This window comes from Netta rufina (genome assembly GCF_964035555.1).
Source record: "Netta rufina genome assembly, chromosome: 2".
Classification (NCBI taxonomy): Eukaryota; Metazoa; Chordata; class Aves; order Anseriformes; family Anatidae; genus Netta; species Netta rufina.
The window spans coordinates 150,983,274-151,007,446 of record NC_140124.1 but is presented as its reverse complement, the minus strand read 5'-3'; the positions used below and the strand labels follow the sequence as shown (position 1 = coordinate 151,007,446).

General features: G+C 37.8%; 1 protein-coding gene across 1 annotated transcript in view; it reads right to left on the bottom strand.

The window, feature by feature from the left end:
* TG (thyroglobulin) overlaps positions 1 to 24,173 on the bottom strand; it is a gene marked incomplete at both ends in the record, with an annotated part of 152,758 nt that overhangs the window by 108,417 nt on the left and 20,168 nt on the right. Inside the window, 10 exons of the mRNA XM_084283094.1 lie at positions 1,611 to 1,781; positions 3,238 to 3,387; positions 8,585 to 8,809; positions 12,937 to 13,093; positions 13,527 to 13,681; positions 15,918 to 16,127; positions 19,993 to 20,193; positions 22,129 to 22,240; positions 22,914 to 23,026; positions 23,497 to 23,574. Coding sequence (XP_084139220.1) covers positions 1,611 to 1,781; positions 3,238 to 3,387; positions 8,585 to 8,809; positions 12,937 to 13,093; positions 13,527 to 13,681; positions 15,918 to 16,127; positions 19,993 to 20,193; positions 22,129 to 22,240; positions 22,914 to 23,026; positions 23,497 to 23,574 — 1,572 coding nt within the window. The remainder of the gene's footprint in view (positions 1 to 1,610; positions 1,782 to 3,237; positions 3,388 to 8,584; positions 8,810 to 12,936; positions 13,094 to 13,526; positions 13,682 to 15,917; positions 16,128 to 19,992; positions 20,194 to 22,128; positions 22,241 to 22,913; positions 23,027 to 23,496; positions 23,575 to 24,173) is intronic.

Below are 24,173 nucleotides of genomic sequence, written 5' to 3'. Positions count from 1 at the left end.
TCTTGTCAAAGCAAGATCAGCCTTCAGACCCTTCTGTCTTGCAGCATCCTGAATTCATTTAAGGGAAATAGAAGAGACAGGGGAAAGTAAACTTAGAAATAATTGGTTTCAATTTAAATAGTGCTTTCTGGGAATGCAGAAGGAAAAAAATGAAATTAAATCAGCCTTTCAATTACCATAAAACAGGATTTCTTCGGAGTTTGTTGTCTTTTTATATTTTTTTTTAACTCTAAAATTGTCAAGACTTACAACATTATCTATCTATTTTTAATGATCTCTTCTATTATGATCCATCAAAATAAGCACAGAAATCTGCAACCACTCCTTCCTGAACCAAGTCAGAAATGCTCATGCAGAATTGCTCAAGGTAAGTAACAGCAGCTTAATTCTTCTGTTGGTGAGCCCTCTGCCCAGAGAAACATCCCAATTACCCAGTGACAAAGCACTACAGGCTAACACTTCATGTTCATATCTACAATCAGTTTCCAAGTATACTTGGAGAAAAAATAGCTAGTTTTACTGAAAATAGTTTTTCAACCTCTTTACAAACAAGGGCTTTCATTTCACACTCCTTCCATTGATCACACTTGTCTGATTCAGAGCACACCATGACATCAGTTTCTAAAATGAATATTTCATAAAATTTGATACCAATTGTATAATGAGTAATAAAACCTTCTGGAAGGGTAATTTTTGGGCAAGGCAAAAGCTTTGGGGCTGAGAAGCATAATTAGACCTTACTGCAGGCAGTCTGGGGATTATTTGATAGATGACTTCTGTGATAGATCGCTAATGTATGCTTACATGTACTATACCCAGCTTGCTGAAGCACTTACTTTGTATCACTCTTTCTTTGGACTTTCAACAAATTGTTCTCTACCTTGACTTTGTGCCAACTGTTTTATTTCATTTTGTCTGAAGCCCAGTTCCACTGTTCCAAAGGCTCCCCCAAAAATACTGAAGTAGTAAGGAAATGCTTTTAAGAAATTTCTAAGAATATTGTGGTTGGTTGTGTTTGTTTTGTTGTCATTGTTTTTGTTTACATATATATATATATTTACTTTGAGGGATTTTTTGCTGTTGTTGTTCTGTTTTCTACATTATTTATCTTTGGGAACTAGCACTTCACAATTGTCTTCAAGCAGAAGTAAGTTTTCTCAGTTTACAAGGATATGTTCACCAAATCAGATACCATACAGTAGGAGCCCAGACGGTGACATTATTCCACAGCTATGAGGTCATTGTAAAACAGTCTGTTTCACAGGAACACACTGAAGAGTGATAATTTTACAAGGAAATTCATCATTCTGCTTCTTTCCCATTAGCCCACTCATTATTCTTGTTGGGTTTCCAAGCAGAGAGCAGGAGAGCAGCAAATGCTAAAAGCTGCCAGCCATCTGAGAGCACAAGAAAACTGTCTCTCTTCCCTTACAGGAAACAACTTCCATAGTGCAGTCAAGAAAAACAAAAGTAAGGAGGAATGTGGCTTAAGGCAGAGGCCACAATTGTGGGAAAGTAAGCTGGCAAGCCAGCTGTGGAGCATTGAGTCTTTTCATAAGCAGATTTCGCTTATGATGGATGACAACATATCCAAGTATTCTGGCACTTACATAGGCACTGGTAGTCTGTAAGGAGATCATCTGTTTCAGTCCATTCCAGTGCTGTTCCAAGGTCATCGACACAGAAGGATTTCTTACTGTCAGGGTCTTGCTGGGAAGGTTTGTACTGGCCTTCTTCATCACACTGCAAACCCTGCTTGTTGCCTTGACAGTAAGTGATACCTGTTATGAGTAAACAGGGAAAAAGAAGGAAGCCTGATGATGCTGTCACTGGATTTCAGTGTACCAATAGGACAAAAAGCTCTAAGTACAGCAGAGACTTTACTGAAAATTAATTTTCATAGTATTTCATGCTTTGAAACATGCTAATTTCACTTCCTTGTTGTTACTGTAATTTGCATTCCAAACATTTTTATGATTTTCTGCCATGGAACCAATATGCCTTGTTCTAAGAACAGAAAAAAAAAAAAAGAAAAAAGAAAAAAGAAAAAAGAAAAAAAAAGTAAAACAAAGTAATGCACAGAAGAAACCATATTTTCATATCGGTTTGTTTAGTGCCTGTTGTAAAGGATTCCTGAAATGTAATGAAGAACAGCACAAGAGCCATCACATCCATTTATCTGCTAATAAAAATAAAAATAAAAAAATCTCTCTTTCAGTGGAAAGTATAGTCCTCATTCTCTATTCTTAGAAAAAGAAAGAATTAAGCACTTTGATTTTAATTAGCAGCATCTTTCCAACCACTTTTCAACATAGTTTATGATTTAGAAACTTTTAGTTACCAGGTATCTGGTCTTTGTAGGTAAAGAAACCTGTAAATTTGAGCAACATCAAAGGCAGCAGCAGAAAATCCCAGGTGGACTAAACCTGGCAGGCTTAGTTTACCAGTTTCATGCCCAGCATGTTATTTGGAGATGCTACTGGAGCAAGGGTGGATTATCTGTGTACAAAGCAACCACCAGAGACTAAACTATAAAACACCTGAGACCAATACCTACACTAGGAACACAGATATGCAAGTGAAAACTGACTACACAGCCCAATGTCTTCTTTAGGCAAAAACTAATTCATGTCAGGGTGCATTAACATAAATCTGTATTTTTATGTCACCCAAGAGAATGCATGGATTGAAATAAAACAAAGCAGTTCCGGTAGTCACCCATATAACCATGAAACTCATTCTTACTACTTACTTTTTATTTTTATCCATGGGCTTAACAAGTAATATTCTTTATGGAACTGCATCCAAAAATAAGTAATTTAAAATAAATACACCAACTTTAGTGAACATATCAATAGTTGCTTCGAGAAGTATTTATACTAAAACAGGGTCTTGAAAAAGCTGGACAGAACTTCTTTAGTCTTCATGAAAATGCCAATAAATGAACTATACGAGATGTTTCTCACTGACTGAATACTCAGATATCATTCTTCAGGACAATGAACACATTTTAAGGAACCACAACATCCTGGATGAGATTGACCACTCATTTCTCATGCATTTTGGGTCAAAACACCAGACAGTTTGTTCTGTCCTTGAAAAATGTCTTCAAATGTATGCAGAAGGGATCATATTCATATATTTTTATTATTATTTTTTTTTAATTTACAGATGAAAAATCCATTATTTGTTTGAAGGCAGAATACAAAGAACAAGGACAAAATTAGCTCAACTTACAGTGATCAATGCTGAATGCCCCATAAGAGCTGGTAGTTTTACCCATTGGACACTTGATACAAGAGGAACGTCCTGTCTGGTACTGGTAGTAACCAAGAGGGCAGGGAATGCATTCACCATTCTGGAAATGACTGCCTGAAGGACAAACAACTGCAAAGAGAAGAACATCATTATTCTTTTGGAATTCAATCACTTCAGGCTTTTGCACACCCCTGTGTGCAAACACCATGTGTATATCAGGCTGCTGGTCTTGCCAAAACTTCAAGCTTTCAATATCTGTATTTCTAAGTGGTACAGGTAAACACTCCTTAAACATTTATTAAACTCACTGATGACTGGAATATGGCTGAATACTGTCAAATCCATTTGTAATAAGATAATACGCTTTGTGGATGGGTTGTGAAAGAAAACAAAGGAGCCCAAGCTACAAATAGAGTAACTTCTACAAACACTACAGACAGAAACAAAAAGACTCCAATGAGCATAAATTCCCAGAACATCATACAGAAACTCACTGCATGGTAACGCTTTCATTCAGAATGCCTGGAAATGAAATTTTTTGTAAGTGCTTCCAAGCTAAATAATAATGGCTGGATTAAAAGCCACTAGTTGTGCACATGACAACTCAAATACAAAACAAAAAGATATTCTTAGACTGAAAATACAATTATTCTGAAAATATAATTTTCAGAACAAATCAGAAATAATATTTCCAGATGACCTGTTACATATTGCAGAAAAAACCTCTTCGTCTTCTGGAAGGTCATGCAATACTGTCTTTCTATCCAGATCATTCAGATGATCATTAAAGCAGAAGACACAGACACAGTTGCAGGACAATACCATTAGTTGTTATTTCACAGCTGCTTTCCAGACACAGATTTCCTTCAAAACACTATCAAATGTATATTTTGGAACTTTGACAATGTACAAAACTTCATGTTTGTTCTTGCCCTACGTCTTGACAGCAGTTTAAGCTTGTCTTAGAGAGAAACCATAATGGAAAATTGGCCGTCTCCACTACAACCCATATGATGAATTGCTGCTCTGGCCAGCACACTGGAATGTAAATTAATATAACTTAGTGGAGCACCTAATTTTAATGGACTAAAAATAGATCTAGTATATAAATGATCATATCTTCTTTCACCTGCTCTAAATGGTCCAATGGGAAAGTCTAGAATGAGGCTACAGAGAGACTGAAATTTTCCTCCCAGATAGATATCAAGGCAATTGCTCTAGGTATAAAACATCTAAAATCCATTACAAAACCAAAAACAAACAAACAAACAAACAAACAAACAAACAAAAAAAACACAGAGACAGCAGAGACAGGATTCCCATGCATATTACCTAATACCCAAGCATGTCTGATACATTTTAAAGACATTTTCCAACCCATGGAAGAAAGATCATAAGCATTGCAAATGAACAGCAGTACAAGAAATTAAAATGAAATGAGTAATACATGCCTAAATTGAAGGCAAACTACAGAGGATGAGAGAGACTAATTAAGCAATTGAAATTTTAAAAGGAGGAAATCAAGTGTTTCAAAGCACCTTACTCTTTTTGTAGTTACAATCATGATGCAAATATAATAGCTGTATCTCCTATCCTCTGTCCTTTTCCTTAAGGAAGTAAAATTGCCTTTTGTCTCACACCTTAAGTTAACAAAAGAACACAAAGAATAGCAAAAAATATGGTGCAGGGAACCATGTTTTCTAGAATCTGTAACTCTTGAAGGCATGTGTCACATCAGCTATACATTACACTCAGCACAAGTATGGGTAGATTAAGTTTGGCTCTGGAAGTCAGACAAGCCATCAAGCTCAACTCTTTCAGGCTTTCATTTGCTTTAACTAGGTAAGAAACTGGAGGATAGCCCCTAGGCAAAATCTCAGAGCTAACAACCAGATCCATACTTTATTTTTCTAATATAACAGGGGAATAAAGGGATAAAATTAGAATAATACAATAAAATTAATAACATTTTAATTATATATATATATATATATAAATAAAAATCTCCAAAAATAAATCCCTGGATGCTGCACGTGAGCATCACACTAAGCATGCTTAGAAAGTGTTGCAACTGGTCATTACCTAATGCTTGCACTACTCTCCTCCCATCAGATACTGGAAACTTTTGGAATATCACATTATTGATTCAAATAATTACTAATGAAGTCTTGAGCTACCAGCATGGCTATAACTCTAGCATTGTATTTCATTTGGGTTATGCTCTGTTCAAAGCACTCCTGATAGAATTTACCCAGACTTCCAAATAATAAAAGAAACAAACATAAAAAATATAGTAAAACAAAGGTAACTCACAAGCAGACTTCAGGTTTTCCTCGTGAACTAAACAGAGGGAGAGGGGAGGAAAAGAAGAGAAATAGACCAAGACAGGATAGAAGACCAGATTATGTACACGTTTACACATACAGAATGCATACAATAAAACTAAACCAAACAAAAAACCTGCATCACAGAGGAACCAGAAACAGAATTCTTAAATGCCATGTTTAGATTAAAAACCACGGTCCTACAACATAAAACAGCATTCAGCAGTATGTCCATCATGGCATCTTTGAATAGGAAATCTCTGCCAAAACGTGAAGCAGGAACATCCTCTTTTCCACTTTCCTATGTCTGTTTTACTGAGTGCCTTCCTCTAAAGCTAGCTGATGCAAATGTCTATGAACTAACAAACAAGGCAAATTAATGCACTGCTTCCTAGAGGCCTCTATCCCTGGCAGGAAATATTTGGCACAAAGATCCAGTTCACTGCAAGTTCTTTTGCCCTGAGTGATGGATTATGCTTACAAAATAATGATGCCTTAAATTAGTACAAAAGTACATCTTGGTAAGTAACTAAAAGTTGTTACATGTTCTCAGTAGGAGTTAATCTTTTTCTGCTTGGTGTGTATAAATAACCAAAATCTGAAGTGTTTCAGACCATGGAGATGAGCTGAAACTGCAGACAACTTACACTTAAAGGTCTGACTTGAAAAGAGCAGCAGTTCAGAACTGATTCATGGGCAAGGACTTTGAAGCCCTTGCCTTAAAAGCATACATTCAAAGCTGAAGGAAAGAAAAAAAGATATACCAACAAAATCTCCTGTCCAGTTTTCAATCTTTGCCTGTCCAGAAAGACACACCTGGTACAAGGCAAAGCAGCTCATCATTTAACCTGGTTAGACTCCTGCCTCTAAATTCAGGTGTTACCACAGCACACACCAACCTTCATATCTGCTACTGTTTTTCTCTTCTAGCAAATTCACATTAGTTAGAAATTACATCATTACATCATTTAATGCAAATCCACAAAATTCAGACATCTGGATGTATGGGAAGATGATTTAACCACTCCACAGCATTACTCATTCTCCTATCAATGGACCTAGAAGGCACCTCAGAAATCATACAGCTAAACCCACAACAGGTATCATACTCATTCTCCTGAGGGAAAGAGAAAAAGCAGAGAGGCTGAGCACAGACATGTTCTTAGACTAGGGGGCTTCCATCTCAGCATCTTTTACCAGGATTCAAGTCACATAATATTTCAAAAAGCAAAGAAGCAAGTTTGCCAATATCCCTGCTGTTAGCAAGGTAAGATCTTCAATGCTTCGCTGCACTATTACTTTTTGTATTTCTTTTCTTCTCCTTTTTAACGTATAAGGATCAAGAGTGATGACTTGTTTGGGAATTAAAAAAAAATAAAAAATAAAAAACTTGTTCTTATTCCAGCTACCAAATTAGAGTCATAAGGTACTATTATTTCATTTTTAATAATGTTAAACAGAACAATATGATGGTAAAACCAAGGGAAGGTATTCTCAGTGGTATTTTCTTTAGGAAAAAATAACACTGTCACTTTTTTTTATGCTGTTCTCTCTGAGATCATTCCTACGAGGTAATAATAAAAATGACAGCTGAAGAAAGGTGCCACTTAGCTTTGAAAATAAGATCTCCTACATGATGGTTCTCTTCTGTAATCCTTTTCCTCCAACACAGGAGCCTTCAAACAGTTTTTGGTGGAAACCAGACAGCATGCAATGGCTTATGCACAAAGTGGTAATTTCACTTTGGGTACATCAGCATTGCAGCCACAATAATTGCACTGGAGTTTGAAAACATATGAGTTGTTTTTATGCTCGCTTTCTGTTAACTGCATTGATATGTACATGAATGTAGTTGCAAGATCCACAAACATATATAAGTTCAAGCTGAGTTTCCCTAAATTGCTGCTAGCACTTAACCCCGTTGGTTTTAAGTTTACAGAAATACTTTTAAGCCAAAGAATAGGTCTTTCCTCTTTTCATTGTTATTCAGATCCTTTGATGGAAGCAGTTGAAAATCATCTATTTTTTCTCTTGTAATCAGCTGAGCATCAGAATGCTCTCCTAACTTGAAGAGAACCACTGTACCAAGCAAAGAGCTAAATTCTTTTCGGGTGCTTTGAGTTTTCCTTAGGATTTCTCTAACCGATTAGTGTTGAAGGTTTACCTATCTGAAAATATCCCTTTTTGGGGAAAACTTACTCCATACTTGTTGCTCTGATACGTAGAACTGGCTCTTCTATTCCCCAGAATCTCAAAATGACATCAGAAAGGCACAGAATCACTCATTGGCTCATTGGGCCAACAAGGACAACCAGGGTTGCACTATCAGGGGGTTGATGTAGATAGAAGTAAGAGTGGGGAGGTCAAAGCAAAGGCTTTTTTGCAGCATGACCTGTACACAGCAGTGCCAGGCACAGCCTCAGGGATCCTGTGAAGAGGCAGGCTTGGCAGCCCCGAGCAGGATGTTGACGGAAAGACAGCCCATTCCAGGGAAGCAGACTAAACAGGAGGAAAGATTATGAAAAGAGGGCAGAATTTCAATCAGGTCTGGGTGTTGGCCAGCAAGGAGAAAGCTTCCGCATGAGCTGGATCAGACTTGGCCCAAGACTTGACAATCTCAGGTCTTTTGACATTTTTGTAGCTAGGTTTCTATCCCGGGTGATGTAACATCATACAAAGTACTGGCTACATTATCTTTGCAGAATCTTCTTATCAAGTATCATGTATAATATTGAAAGACTGTCTAATACCAGACAGATCTAAAAAATCACAAGAAATGTTTACGAAACCTACCATTTAATGTCAGTGTCATGATGCCTACTCTATCTGCAATGCAAGGACTGAACAGAAAGCAAAGCAGTAATTTCCATCTCTCTCAGATTTTTCCACTCACATCAATGCTTTATGCCCTTCACCTATTAAACATAAGTTCACTAATGATTTTCTAACTTTATATTAATTCCTAACATCATCAAAGAAGGGAAAGATAAAGTGGGGCATACCACATCCTTGTGCATTTGGGATGGTTTTCCCAGGAGATGAAGTTCTTCGAAAACCACTTCTACATCCTAGCTGCACGCTCGGGGACAGGTCAAATTCTTCATCCCGAGGAAAATCAATGAGCGAATCTGCTATGAACTGCTTGGAGTCCAAATACAGAAGAAATCCACCATCCTCAATCTCTTTAATAAATGCTCCAATGAGATTTTCTCCAACAATTGCTTTTTCTAAAGGGAGAAATAATACAGCAAAATAATATGAGATTTCTAATAGGGAAACGGACAACAACATAAAGACTGGTGAAGTTTAAATTAAAAACATGGGTGGATACAAATACAAAATACAAGGAAGTCAACAAACAATGGATGAGAATGAATCTGTACAGTGTCTATGAGATTAAAGTACTAAGCATATGTGGAGGGTGCTAAAGAAACAATCATAAAAACACAGAGTATCCCAAGTTCATGGTTTCATGGGACCCCTGAGGATCATCAAGTCCAACTCCTAGCTCCACACAGCATGACCCAAAAATCAAGCCATATGTCTGAGAGCATTGTCCAAATGCTTCTTGAACTTCGACAGGCTTATAGAATCATGGAATGGTTTGGGTTGGAAGGGACCTTTAACATCTCCCAGCTCCCCAGCGATGTGTGCAAACAAAAAATAGTAAATTCAAAAATTAAGGCCTTGAAGAATAAAATATGATATCTGTGTTAGAAAAATTTAGCAGATTGATTGTCTGACATTCAGTTTTGCTCCTGTTGTTTCAGTGGGTATCACTGAGTTCTTGTTTAGCATTTTATATATTTGGTTTTGAAGGCATCTGTAACAACATAATAACCAGCTTCTGTCACACTAATGATATTGAACATACCCACCTACCCAACAGACACTCTCTCCGCAGTTGCTGAAGCTGGTGTTTAAAGCTGGAAAATAAGTGAGGACCTTTGCTACTTTCTATACCCTTAGTTGCCCAGACAGCTTCTCCTTCTGATGACTTGCTCCAGAACAGTTTTCAGCATTAGAGAAAGAACAAATTCCTCAGTTTGGCTGCACCAGAAATGCTACAAGAAACAGTATTCCCAGAGGATTTTTTGTTATCATGTTCTGTTTATCCCTGCAGGCTTTATGGCACAGAACTGTTGGTATGGTTTATGAGGACCTCTGGTAGCTACAGATGACGTACAGCCCAGCAAATGGGAAGCCCTGCGTGCTATGTACTTCAGGTTTTGCAAGCACACCGATGACCTTGGATGTTGAATTTTCACAGGGAGGATGTTAAATACGTAAAGAGAATGCGAGGAATGTTACACCTCACACACTGCACAAAGCTTATTTATGCTATGACTGATGTGTCCAAGGCAAATAGATGAGCATACTGCTGCACTGTCACGTGGCAAGTTTCCCAACTTTGCTCTGAAGCCCATGGGCAGTTTCTCACTTCTCAGAGCAAGGACAGAATTTCACAGCTAGGTACCAGGCTCTGACTACGCAGTGCTGCCCACCAGCCTGGGCTGAACAGACCACAGCCCTACCGTGCTTTTTCTGAAAGATTATTCCGAACTTTTAGCACAGACAATGCAGGTGCCCTCTCTGTCTGTTGGTCTGTAGCTGCTTGCTGTCATGCAGATGTTGTTTCCCTCTTGGCAAAGGAGGAACTTGAGGCTTTTACACTTATGGGCTAAAGAAGTGAACAGACCTTGTGTATAAGCAGACATCCGTGTCCTCGTGTTCTCAGTTCTCTGTTTCCTTCAGCTTTAAGCAATTTACGCTTCTGCTGCACTGGCACATAATACAATCAACAAAATAGCATTCCATTTTGTTCAAACCCAGGCCAAAATGATACTTAGCTCCTGAGGAAGTAATTGGAGATTACCACATAACCCATAACTATTTGCAAAGGTTTTACCAGAAATTGTCTTGTAACTGGAAGCAGGAATAAGTAGATTAGCCTTTTATTCAAGCAAATACCCTTCTGAATTTTCTAGCTGTAAAAGCAAAAATAACCTAGAAATGGCAGCTGGAGGGAATTCACGTGTAGAAAACAAGCAAAGAGTCAAGCCAGCAAGAACCCACTGAAGGAACTGAAGTTCTTTTAGTTAAGGATATTTCCCTGTGTTAAAATGTTCTTAACGCTGTCACTAAATATGACTCTCCTGTGAGGGTTGTGTTATGTGTCTATGTCTATACGGTGCCCATTGCAGGCAGCATATAAAAACAAGTGTTTAGTTACAGTAAACATGTTCATATACAGCAAGCAGACAGGTAAATCTTGGAATTGTTCTCAAGAGAGAGCAATCCAGCACTGTGGCAGACATCCCAGCCACAGACTAGCTGGTAATGTCATACACATATCAAACAGAGCCAGGAAAGAAGTCCTGAGCTGGGTCCCAGGTGCAGCACAGCTGCCTTGGTTCAACCCTTCCAGCAAGGCTGGCCAGCTTGGGGCCATGCTTACTGGCTGACGTGGGACCTGGCAGTAAATGAAAAGCTTCCTGGGACACAGCATACTGTAAAGCATGGCAGTGCTTCCCTGGTTTTGTTCCTTTGTTCCTTCTTTGCTGCACCATTTTGGCAATTTAAACTACTAAGTGTCTCATACTTCATTGCAAGAATACATAGGAAAAAAAAAAAAAAAAAAAAAAAAAAAGCTTAAAGTTTTGGCTGTATAAGGGACAGGGATTCATCTAATCTCACTGATAGGAACTGTTTACTATATGTTCATCCAGCAAAAGTTCACTTTTATAATCATTAGTATTTTTGTTTGTTGAACAGAAAAGAGAGAAATTGCTGTAAGTGCTCCTCAAATTTTTTAGAACTGAGGTCTAAGCTATCAAGCCAAACAGCATAAGATCCCTCAGGAAGGGATTTCCATAACCTCAGAATTTAATACATGAAAATATCTGTGAGAAAAAAAATGTAACAAAGAAGTCATTAATTATTTAGATTTAAGGTTCTTCATTGCAAACGTATGCATGCTGTGCTTCTGTTTAGCAAATAGCAATTTTTTTTTTCTCAGCTTCTTCACTGGGGAAAACACACTCACACACACGAGACCTATTGACCTATCCCTTACCCATAGAGAAGCTAGGAAAAGATCTAAGCAATTTTAATAATGCAGATTTTCAATTGAGAGAGCAAATTTACTCACTCATTGTGTACATACAAGTGATGATGCAGACAATAACTCAAACAGAAAGACCCAAAGCTGTTTTAAAAGTAATGGAAGTTAATGGTGCCAAGAGTATACAGACAGAGTGTTTACAGTTGTCTGATCTCCCCAGACTAGACTTATACTACCTCTTCTGAAACCACACAGTCATTCCCTGAAAAGCAATTTTAAATACTGTGGGAAAATTATAGTGTGGAGAGGGTCAAAAATGCAGCGTCCTCAATGCAGAATGGTTTCAGAAGTAAACTGCTATATAAACCCAGAAAAACTTGCACTTTGATCCACCTTCTACAAACCACTTAATATCCATGTTTTCTTTATGATCTGGTACAACTGAATGGAAGTAAACACAAACAGACACTATAGCCAGGAACCACATGACCACTGCACACTCTGTTCAGGTCCTGAAGACTTTTGAACTTGGTTCTGATCAGGCTGTAGGGCACAAATCTCCATGCCTCAAAATCAGAGGGAAGAACATGTGCAAACAGAGTTATTTATATTTAGCGCTGGGAACATCATTGCAAAGCTTTGTAACTAGAGAAAAGCTGGCATAAAGGATGTTTCAACTTGGGATATGTCTTTTACTTCTTTTATTTTAACGGGAAATTCCAAGTGTTTTGAAAGTTATTTACACTGTCTCTAACTCATTTTAAACCACAGTGAAGATCTACCAGTCAATGGACTCTGCATCTTTGCTCTAGGACTTACCAGGTAAAGGTAATTCTTTAGTGTCAAAGGTAATGTAATAAAAAGAAAAAGAAAAGGAACAAAACCAAGAAAACCACATTTTGAAGAAATTACTTATCTTTTTGGCAATATGTGAATTGTGTTTCTCTGAGTACAACGCAATAACGAAAACAATCTGCCCACTGGAAATTAACCTCCAGGACAGTTCAGCTCCTGGCAGATAAAGTAATTTTCAGTGACAGTTAAAGAAGCTGGGAGAGCCAGTGCTATCTGAAAGCAATACTCAATTTTATCTGCTTTTCACACTGCAGTCACAGCCTGAAAAATATAACACCAAAGGTTCAGAAACACACCTCCAGTGTTATAAAGAAAGACCCTGTCAGTGAGCATTTGCGCTGCCTTTTTAGTGCCTCTCAAGAGCAGACAGGGGGAAACCAAACTGTTAGGAAGCAAAGCAGGCTTGTTTCACAGAAACATCGGAGATAAACTTACCAATATAATGTAAGTCAGGGAGAGAACCTGCTGGGATGTTTTCCAGCTGAGTCCTCCACGTGACATTCACTCCCAGGCGGTCCATACTCAGACATTCAACATAGACAGAGGAATTGTCACAGACAGGAACTGAGATGGTATTTCCAAATGCATCTACCTTTAATTCAATATTAAATGAAATTAAGGTTAGTCAAACTTAAAGTCTTCTAGTTCTTGTCTTTCCATATTCATTTGCACTGTGCTATGCTCAAGGCAACATTTTCAAAAGGTCCAGTAAGAACAGAAATAGAATTAGGAGAATATAACTTTAGCAGGTTATTTACTCACTATAAGAAGAGTCAAAATGTTCACTTCGATCAAAACATATTTTAATAAATATTGGACTGATGTGATATGACTTCTATGGCTACAATTAAACTGATCCACCAATGTGGGGCAGTGAGTCTGAACATTGTATTTTCCTAGTCATCCATATAAGAGATTTCATAGTATTTTCTGCTCTTCTTTCTCTTTTGAAGATGCAAAGTTCTATTCTATGTCTCAACATTTATTTATTTATTGAATAACAAATAATAAAGAACTGAAATTACCTGGAGGTGACAGAAACCACGAGCCTTCAACTCATCTAAAATAAGTATCTGGAATGCCTCGAGTAATCCAGAATAGTCAGAACTACAAGTCTTCTGAGGAGGTAGCAGTAATTGAAAGTGTGTTTGAGCTTGGACTGTCTGAAATAATTGCAGCTCTAAAAAATAAATAGAAGGGCATTTATTAGCCTCACTATTTAACATAAAAACTAACTTCTGAAGTTATTTTGGGGAAAAGATGACATTGATTTGCATTTTTATCTTTCATCAATAACATCTCCCCATTACTAGGTGAAAACAGTGGAGTTGTCCACAGTGAATAATAAGCAGAAAGAGTGCTTGATAAATATATATTTTGTGCACTACAGAAAAAAAAAAAAAAAAAAAGACAATATATATAATACAGATACATTTTACATTGGAGCACTCACTCACAGAAGGATACGGAAAGATTTGGACCACTAATGATGATTTTTTACAAGCCTTGGCAGATACGAACATACAGAGAACTAGATGAAAGCTGGCATTATGTCAATAATCAGAAATGAAACAGAAAAACAGGAATTATTGGTCTGTCAACCTTCATTTCTCTCAGCTAAAATCAGGAAAGAGCTGATACAGGACTTCTATTTAAAAAGAAAATGAATGGTTACAGCAATTAATACTAATTCAAACGGGCTTTCAGAAACCTAGCCTGTTAAATTAACTTGGAATCAAGCTTTGGGAGAGAATAAATTTAACTGCAGAATAACAGCTTTGACATGGATATCTGAGAAGGGCCTTCTGATTTTTTGAGAGCAAACCAGAGCGACTCAAATCACACAAACCACTGAGAGACCTGTGAAGTCAATCTCAAAATGAAAACCTATTAAAACAGTAGTTAGACAGGAGGGGAAAACAAAAACAAACAAAGTGAAAATTCTTGTCTGAGTTATACTGATCACAGGCTTCTCAAAGAGTTTGTTCTCTCAGATTCAGCACAGCTTATCCACCAGCCTGGAGAAGTGGCAGAGCTCTCCCCTGCTCCCTAGTTCTACAGACCCTCCCTGCAGCACGCACAAGCATCATTGCTGGAGCACAATTCCCAGTCCCTTGCTCCCAAAATGACTGTGGAAAAATCTGAAGAGAGTCCAGGGAGAGTGGTTGTAAGGACCAAAAGACATAAAAGCCTGCTTCTTCCTGAAAGGCACAAAACCCTTTATCTGTTTAGTTTATCATAGAGTAATTAAGAGCTGACTTAACCACAATCTCTAAGTGTACACATAAGGCACAGGAAATAAGGTTTTTAAGAGTTAGGGTAATTATCCATTGGAACAAATTGTTAAGTGGTGTGGCGAATTCTCTATTATTGTGACATTCATTGAATGACCATCAGATGTATTTTTTCCCCCTCTTCTATTTCAAAAACAAATTGCTGAGGATAGTCTCTTAGCTTGTGTTAAACAGAAGCTTGTATTAGGTTGCCACACACTCCCCTCTGGCCTTATAAACAGTTAATTGAGCATAACAGGCAAGCATGAAAATTACCTCATAGTATGGTATAAATATGTACCAAACGTGTTTAAGGGCAAACAAAAGCCTCAATCTGAAATTCAAGTTTCAAATTGTTTACATTGAGAATAGAAAGCTTTGGGTATGAGTAGAGATGTGTTAATACAGGAGTTTCTAGAAAATACGTGTAGCCCATTCTGGAGATGAAGATCTGTTGCAGACAGACAATGAATTGACAGACTTTACATCAAGATCTGCATTTCTCAGAGTTAGGCAGTGCTATGAAGTTGCTGTATTGATTGGAACTTATCTCTGTTTGAAATAATTGAAAAGACTGACATTAAATCTCAATTACACGCATTCTGAATAGACAACTGATTCTTCCAAGATTTAAAGGGTGTGTTTGTTTGTTTTTTTTCTTGAAAGAAAAATGGTTTGAAAAACACTACAAGCCATCTAACTGAGAGAATAATCCTAAAGAACAGATTGCTACAGAAAGATGCAGAAGTAACAGTGACTTGATTATGCAAATAAACATACAGGTTCTGCCAAATTCAAACATCTGGTGCTCATCTGTTCCTCTAGGGCTAAGTGTTTCCATCAGAATCGCTTCATGGTGCCAACATCTTTTAACTTGCAAAGGAAAATCTGCATATAGATTGAATAACTATTTATAACTATGCTGTTACAGAAAAATGGGACTGTTTCTGGCATAACCAGTCAAAAGACAGCGATGAAGATGGCAGAAGACAGGACTAATCTACTGCACCTTAATTTAGAAACTCCCATATAACTCTGTCCTATCATTGTAACTCATAATATAGCTTCATGATGAAGGAGGATTTTTGAACACCCATTTACATTGCTCTGTGCCCTTCCCAACCCATGGCAGTTCAGACGTACTTTGGCAGGCCTGGTAGAGCGGGGCAGCTGAGACCCATCGGCGCTGCAGCAAATCACACTGAAACGATGTGCTGGAGTAAGCGCTGCGGAAGCCTTGGCGACATACCAGACGGCACTGCTGAATGCCTGACATTTGCTCAGACACCTTTTCGCAAATCACAGCTCCATTGAGAATAGATGAGGCACCAAATGGTAGAGCACACTGGGGATCTTTAGGTAGGGGAGGAAAGAGATATATTAGGAGCATACTGCAAAACAGTTCTAGTAAAATGTCCTCATAAACCCCACATAAACATAGATAACCTAGAGAGCACCCTGTGCATTTTCCATGCATATCAACTTAGATCTGGTTTGACATCACCGTGGTCCAGTTTACTAATGCTGATGAAAAGACTTGTACTCATTTTGATGGGTAATACACTGGGTACAGAAAGCTACGTGCATGGTTTTTAATAACAAATAAATTTTAAACAGTCATGAATAGATTTAAGCAGAAAATGAGAAGAAGGGTTCTTACCATCAACCTTCACAAAAGATAGCCAGTGGAAACAGGCAGGGCCAAAAAAAAATCTGAGTTTTCTTTAGAGTGGAATTTCAAGATCAAGAACTCATTATTATGGTGCCTTCAATAGCACCAGGATGTTTCTGGTGACCCAGCAAATCCCTAGCTGATTCCTAGCTTTGGAATTAGAGTGCAAAATCTACCCTGTCAACTCACTCTGTATCAACATAGTCATTTCAAACCTGCTAGCCCACTATAACAAACTATAGGCTAACTAACATAATTGTTAACTTCTACTAACCAGTACAAACCAACTGCTTTGTTCAACATTAGCCAGATCCCAACCTACTTCCTGAATATATCTAGTAATACTTAAGCACACTTCTCAGTTCCAGAAGTACAAAACATAAAGAAAAAAATAAAAAAAAAAGACTACCTCAATTCAAAATAAAGAAATAAAGTTCTCATATCCTACAATTCATTGGTTTGGTGTACATATGGACTATTTTCCAAACAACAATGCCCAGAGCTGTCCCAACCTCCCTAGTTGCTGGAGGGCTAATATTTCTGTAATAACTCTGTAAGTGGGGACTCTATGCTCTTCCTCTTCACTCCTTGACTCTCGATCCAATCTTTTTTTTTTTCTTAGTAAAGATGGAAACCTGTCATCCTTCCTTTATGAATATGAAGTTTTAATAACTCTCCATAGATTTTAGGACTAAAAGATATCACTGTAAGAAATAGGGATACTTATCCTGACCAATGCAAACTACATCCATTACCTGTAAATTACATTATCTTTTTATTCAAAATTAATAATAAATAAGTATTAAAAATCATTCTGTGATCTCCTTGTTATTCTAACACCTTTTTTCTTTTCTTTTCTTTTCTTTTCTTTTCTTTTCTTTTCTTTTCTTTTCTTTTCTTTTCTTTTCTTTTCTTTTCTTTTCTTTTCTTTTCTTTTCTTTTCTTTTCTTTTCTTTTCTTTTCTTTTCTTTTCTTTTCTTTTCTTTTCTTTTCTTTTCTTTTCTTTTCTTTTCTTTTCTTAACCCAGAAAATCAGATCCAGTCTCAGATGTAAGCTGCTACTGTCTTGTACTGTCTGTCTCAGTAAGAGTTGGTCTGTAAACCAAAGAAAAAGAGAGCCCACCAAACACATAAAGGGGATGGATTATTTCCTGGTTTAGTTCACGGGTTTCAGTTCAAATCCCTCATCAACCAGTCAAGACAATTGGTAGTTTGTTCATTTATCCCTCTACAGTTATCACCTCCCTTATTATCATTATCAAGCCATTTTGTCATTCTTCTATTTCTGCTTCAATTTCTTGGTCCTGTGGGAATGAACCAGAGTCAGGTTGAATATTGGCACTTCATTCACAGGTGTTTCTAAAGATTTCCAGAAGGAAAGTACTTTCTCTAGATGCTCTCCCCTCCTCTATCTCCACTCAGAGCAGTGGAAAGTGGGCCTGAGGATGGGAGGTGCATGTGGAAACTGCTAGGATACTTGGCATCAGCTCTGGTGTCTGTCAACTAGAAGAGCTTGGATTCTATCTCTGATGGAAATGATTAATCTAATGAAAAACTCATTGCAAGCTCTGGGCACTCTGTTTACAGCTGTCTCTTCAGATGTTGCAGGAGAAGTTTATTGTACTCTCCCACCACAACAGCTTCTTTTGTTGACAGACAAGATATCCAAGATAGTGAAATAATACTCCCTTTTCTTTTTCCTGAACAATTATTAGTAGTTTCCAGGATGAGGCTGGACAGACTGAGGGGAAAAATAACTTTTTCTTCTTTATTCTTATCCTGTAAGTAAACTGTTTAGCATGAAAAAGTTCCACTGCTTTTTCAAAATCCAGAAAAATCATTAAAGATTATTTCAGCGGTATATCTATGTGCAAAATAACAAATGGTAAAGCCAAGTTTCCACTAAATTTTTGAAGCAGGTATCTCTCTCTCTCAGTTCAATCTTTTAAACATTCAAGGTAGTTAATCATTCAGTCACTACTTCCTCTAGGAAAATTACAGCATTACAGGGTCTCAAGAAACAGCAAATGTCCAAGCAGAATGCAAAATCGTCTGAGGGCCCTATCTTATTGTACGCCTACACCTTCCTTAAATCATATTTCATAAGAATCTCTTGGAATTTAGGAGGAAATCCAGAAAATGAGCTCTTGTGAAAATGAGAAGATATGAAGGACTCACATTTAAAATTAATTCTGACTTTTCTCTGGCATACTACAATCTCTTCCACTTTTCTCTGTTCATTTTCAGAGTTTGTCAGAAAGTCAGTCTGCTCTATAGAGTGTCATGCATCAAAGTGATTTCCTCCACCTGGTCCAAACAAATTGGTAAATAGCTATTACACAGTCCAGTGTGCCACAGAAGCCCTAGCCCTTAATCTGAAGTCAGGACAGCTGCAGCACTACATTTGTTAGACTAATAAACTCTGCTTCTCTGAAAAGCTAGAAAGCTGCACGTGACTGCACTGCCCTAGCTCTGGAGTTCATTTCTTCACAGCTTTGTTGGGCAACTCCATATAATACCACACTGTATGGGGCAGATATAACCCTGTGATCTCCCTGTGTCTTCTCAAATAATCATGTCCTCAAAATTGTCTATTCGTACAAGAGGGTTCAAAGAAAATGATGTTGTAGGCTGTTTCCAAATTGGCTGAGGAGTTATCTAATTGATTAAAATGCTTTACAGAGAGTTAGGCTGACACCATCAGCTTGAGAAGCACATTTTGCTCATTATATAGCATAATCACAGAAGGAAACCTAAGCAATTTCTTATTATGTGGCCTCATTTTCTAAAATCTACCAACAGCTCTCATTTAAAAAAATGTAAGAACTATGGAAACGGTGGTGTCCTGCAGGCACTGGCTCTTGAAGGTTTTCTTTTTACATCTTTAATTTCAATTAATCATTGCACTTTGGAGCATGGCCTTGTAGAAAATTTCATTTGTTCTGCTTCACTTCAGTGATGGGGAGATATATAAAGACCATTGGAAATAAAAGTTATCCAAATATCTGCCATTTGGACATCTCACTGGAAACCATGAGTGAAATCCAGTACTCTGCAGCTCTCATAACACAGGAAATACTCTGTGAATATGTAGTGTTTTGGCACATCGTTTTCACAATTCTGACCACTAGCCAAGAGTAGGAATGGCAGAAGCATACATTTTTAAAATTTTATTTTAGTCAGTTGAATGGCTTTTAATCCCAGAGCCAGCTCACACTGGAACAGGTTCAAGTTTGCATCAAACTGTTCAGGTGGACTTTTAACAAAGTTTAACAGCCCTTTGATTTACCCAATTTTATGAACAAGGAAATGTCAAAGATCTAGACCCTCCTCCTTCTCCATGACAAAGTACTTGAATAAAATGGGATATCATGCCCAGATAGGTCTGAAATCTGCTATAATACAAAAATAATCATACTAACAGCAAAAATATTATGGTCCGATCAAAGAAGCTTAAATACAACTAAATACCAGAAAAAGTTAGGATCTGAGTCTAGTTCCAGACCTGAACTTGCACGGAAGCAAAATGCCTCAAGCATCAACTCACTTTCACATGCAGGTCTTCCTCCTCTTACTCGTGTCCCAGGCACCTCTTCTCCATTGTCAAACACACACCAGCAGCTTTCTCCATCCCGGGTGCACTGCACGGGTGAGAACATCCCCTTGTCTCCTTCACACTGTGGGATGTAGCCTTTACCAGCTTCTCGTAAACTAGTTTTGGACTTCAACATATTACAGTAACTAGGACCTTTAAAGAGAGGAAAATCATTGCAAGATGCAGAACAGAAGACAGCAAACTGGTAAACTGAAGTACAGAATTGCCCTAGACACTTCAACAATAGTGCTTTTAGTACTACTAAAAATAAAAATATAAGGGAACACAAAATCACAATTAATGTGTATCATTACAGAAATGTGTGAAATTTTAGTTCCACTAGGAAACATTTTGTTTGTTTGTTTTGTTTTGTAAAGACTAAAGTGCATGATATATGAGTTTGCACCAAGAAAACGGTGGAAAAACTACAAAATACGATATTGATTTATTTTGTGTTAACATCCTTTCTTGCCATAAACTTGACAGTGCATCACTTATAGGCTCACATTTTAAATTTAAACAAAACAAAACAAAATAAAATAAACATTCTGTTTAGTAAGAATTTTTGAGCAAGGTCATTTGAAATATAGTAATACTATGATTATTTAACATTTTAAAATAGTCCAAATGTCCCAGTTTAGTACCTTTGGAACACAACTCTATACATATGCAAAATCACACAAACCAGCAGTATTTATAGTTTAAAAAAAAAAAAAAAAAAAAAAAAAAAAGACAAGGACATCTGCTTGAGGAACTATTCACACACAAGAAGATCTGAAAAAGTTCAACCCCAGCTTGCACTGAAGTTAGTATTTACTAATTTTGTTCATCCACAAGTGCTGGAGTAAACTTTTAAACCTGCATGGTGATTTAGGGAACCAATGTACAATTGTCAATTCCTCACTGAGCATGCAGTTACTTATCCCCGGTTAGGTCTGCTGCTCGTCTTTGCCATACTTGTGTCATTAGACCATCAGCAAGAAGAGAAGAGCAGACTTGCTGGGTCAGACCAAGGCACCAAGCTTGTTATCCTATCTGAAGAAGTGAAGAAATGAGCACTGCAGGCTCTTGAGCTGCCTGTACTACTCAATAAAGCAGAGCCAGGGCCTTAGCTCCAATTTGGCACTTAATTTTCTATAAGCAGGAATTCTTCAACCTTTGGGAGGAACCATCTCTGATGAGACCTCAACAGTACCCTGTCTTTATTTGAAGGCAATATAAAGATAATATAGATTTAATCACACTCCATAGAACAGTTGTGGACTATGTAAAATGTCCACATTCTGTTTCAGGCTTCACATAGTTCTGCCCAGCTTCCTGTAACAGTTACCTGTCTCACTCAGTAGCTCCTCAAAGTCTAGCTTTAGGCACGAGAGCTTGTTTTCCTAAATGCTTTCTTTAGCTATGTCTGTCCCTGTCAGTTGAAGGGAGACATGTTCTTAAAAATTAATTAATTTAGGTCCCAAAACTTAATTCATACCACTGCTTGTCAGTGCTAGGTTAGAGTTTGGACTAGATGATCTCAGAGGTCTTTTCCAACCTGGATGATACTGTGCTTCTCTGACTCCCTTATTGCAAGTGGCTCAGTTGCTACAGCTCAGAAATCACCCTGAAAACTCATCCATGAGCCCAAAGCTAGCACTTTGGGTAGACTTTGTTTCTGGTGTTGTGAAAGGTATGTGCTTGCACTTGTCACTGGAAAGTTAAACCCATGTTTCCATGTTCATTATTCCTTTTTTTTTTTTTTTTTTTTTTTTCACTCAGGTAGATAATGATAGGACAAGGTGAGGTGGTATTAAACTAGAAGAGAGAAGATTTAGATCTGATGTTAGGAGGAAACTCTCCACTCAGAGGGTGGTGAGGCACTGGCACAGGTTGCCCACAGAAGCTGTGGATGCCCCATCCCTGGAGGTGTTCAAGGCCAGGCTGGATGGGGCCTTGAGCAACCTGATCTACGGGGAGATGTCCCTGCCTATGGCAGGGGGTTGGAGTTAGATGATCTTTAAGGTCCCTTCCAACCCAAGCCATTCTATTATTCCATGAGATGGTACAACTGCCACAACAGGCTGCAGGTAAAGCATTACTCACATTCAGGATTGCCATCTGAATCTATGCTGCCACGCTGAAATACTTCTCCTGACACAGGATCTACACACCAAATGTCCGTGTAGGATCTCTGTAGCACAGCATATTCTCCTGTCTAAGAAAAATCAATTACACATCACTGCATAGCAATTGATATTAACAGAGACACTCAGAAATCCATATCCCAAAAGTGTGGTTAAAATATTTATTATATATACATTTGTCCATTATAATACATGTTAATGAGAAAAATGAAATATTAAAATATAGGTTACCTAGTATAAGACTGAAACCACACCCTGAGAGAGAGTATGTAGACTGAAAGATGGGTATAACCTTGATTTGAAGTGTCTTTTTCTTGCCCATGTCAGGGCTCTACCCTGCTCAATGCCATGTTTCAAACATCATGAACCCCATTTTGGGATACCCATATCCATCTCCCTCTCATCCTCACATTATTTCATAGCTCAGAAAGCAAAAGTCTCCCAAAAGTCAGTTAATTAAGTTGTGCCTTTTAAACTCAGCCCTGTGTAAGGCCTAAGCAGTTCCACCCTGCAGGAGGGAAGTGCAGGCAGGAACAGAACTTCCTGTTCCTCGTCTTCATCTCAGAACTGTTTAAACTCTGCTTTATGGAGGGCATATCCCCCTTTATGTTTTGTCTAACACCTTTCTTTCAGGTTAATAGGAATGCACAGGGGATATTTAGTGAGCACAGACTGAAATACTATTGTCCTTTTAGCAAAACCAGGAAGGTTTTGTTTCTTCTTCCCTCATCCATGCTAAGTTACCTCAAGGCAGTAGGGGACAAACAGATATGCTGCAGAAGCATCCACCTTCGAGCCACTCTGTCTCCAGCTGGAAATTAAGGCATTGGCTCGAGATTTCTGACATGATGTCTGGCCTGTAACAGAAAATAAAACAAACAAACAAACAAAAAAACATACATGTATATTAAAATAAAATTGAGTTCTCAAAGCTAACCTAGAGAAAGATGGGTCTTTCTATCTCCTTCACACATCTACATGCTAGAGCATCAGGCAGGGAACACCTAATTGGTGTTTGATAACAACAGTAGAGAGTTTGTTCCCAAATCATGTAAATTGAATTCGTAAGAACTGAAATGAAACACACGAGCAAAACAAGCATAAAAGGCTCCTTTCTATTTTCTTGCAATGGTTCAAAACAAGACATTATTGAAAATTCTAGTAAGATACGCAAGAAACATAGAATCATAGAATCATAGAATATCCAACTCAGGATATTCTATGATTCTATGATTCTATGTTTCTTGCGTATCTTACTAGAATTTTCAATAATTAATTTTTTTAAGAACAAGTAAATACAGACATTTAAGAAGAAAAAATAACTGACATTTAGGAAGTTCTGCTGAACGCGAGACCAAGGAATCCATAACATAATGTCCTCTTTCATCCACACACCAGCAATGACCTGCCCAGGGAAGAAAAGCAGACTTATTTTAGATGTTATATTGCAGCATTCCTAGTTAACTTTGTTGCATTCTTGGAGGATTTTGATCCCCTACATCACTATAGAAAGTGGTCAGTAAGTCTAAGACACAGTTAACTCTGGTTTCCAGAGATAAGTAGACCATACTTTGGAACTGGGATGCAAATGGAAATGTAGCAGCTCTGGTGAGAGTCCTCCGTTGCAAGCTCTGTTATGTGGTGTATCACCTATTCCCATCAATTTGGTATAATCCACAAAGTTGCTGAGAGTGTGCTCTGGTCTCATTCCCCTGGTCATTAACAGAAGCATGAAATAATTTCCAGCCCCCCAAAATGACCTCTTAGGACCACTACTAGCAGCAAGCAACTCATCATCAACCAATTTTTGAGCCCTTATCACTTGATAACCTTGTCACTTGAAACCTTGTCACTTGAGTCCCTCACTCCAGTCAATAAATATTTCACCCATCATGGAAGCCCACCTATCTATCTCTCTCCAGTTTGACTACAAGAATATAGGTTTTCTTTTTTAAAAATAAATAAATAAATAATAATAACTATTAGATTTTCTGTGTTCAGACA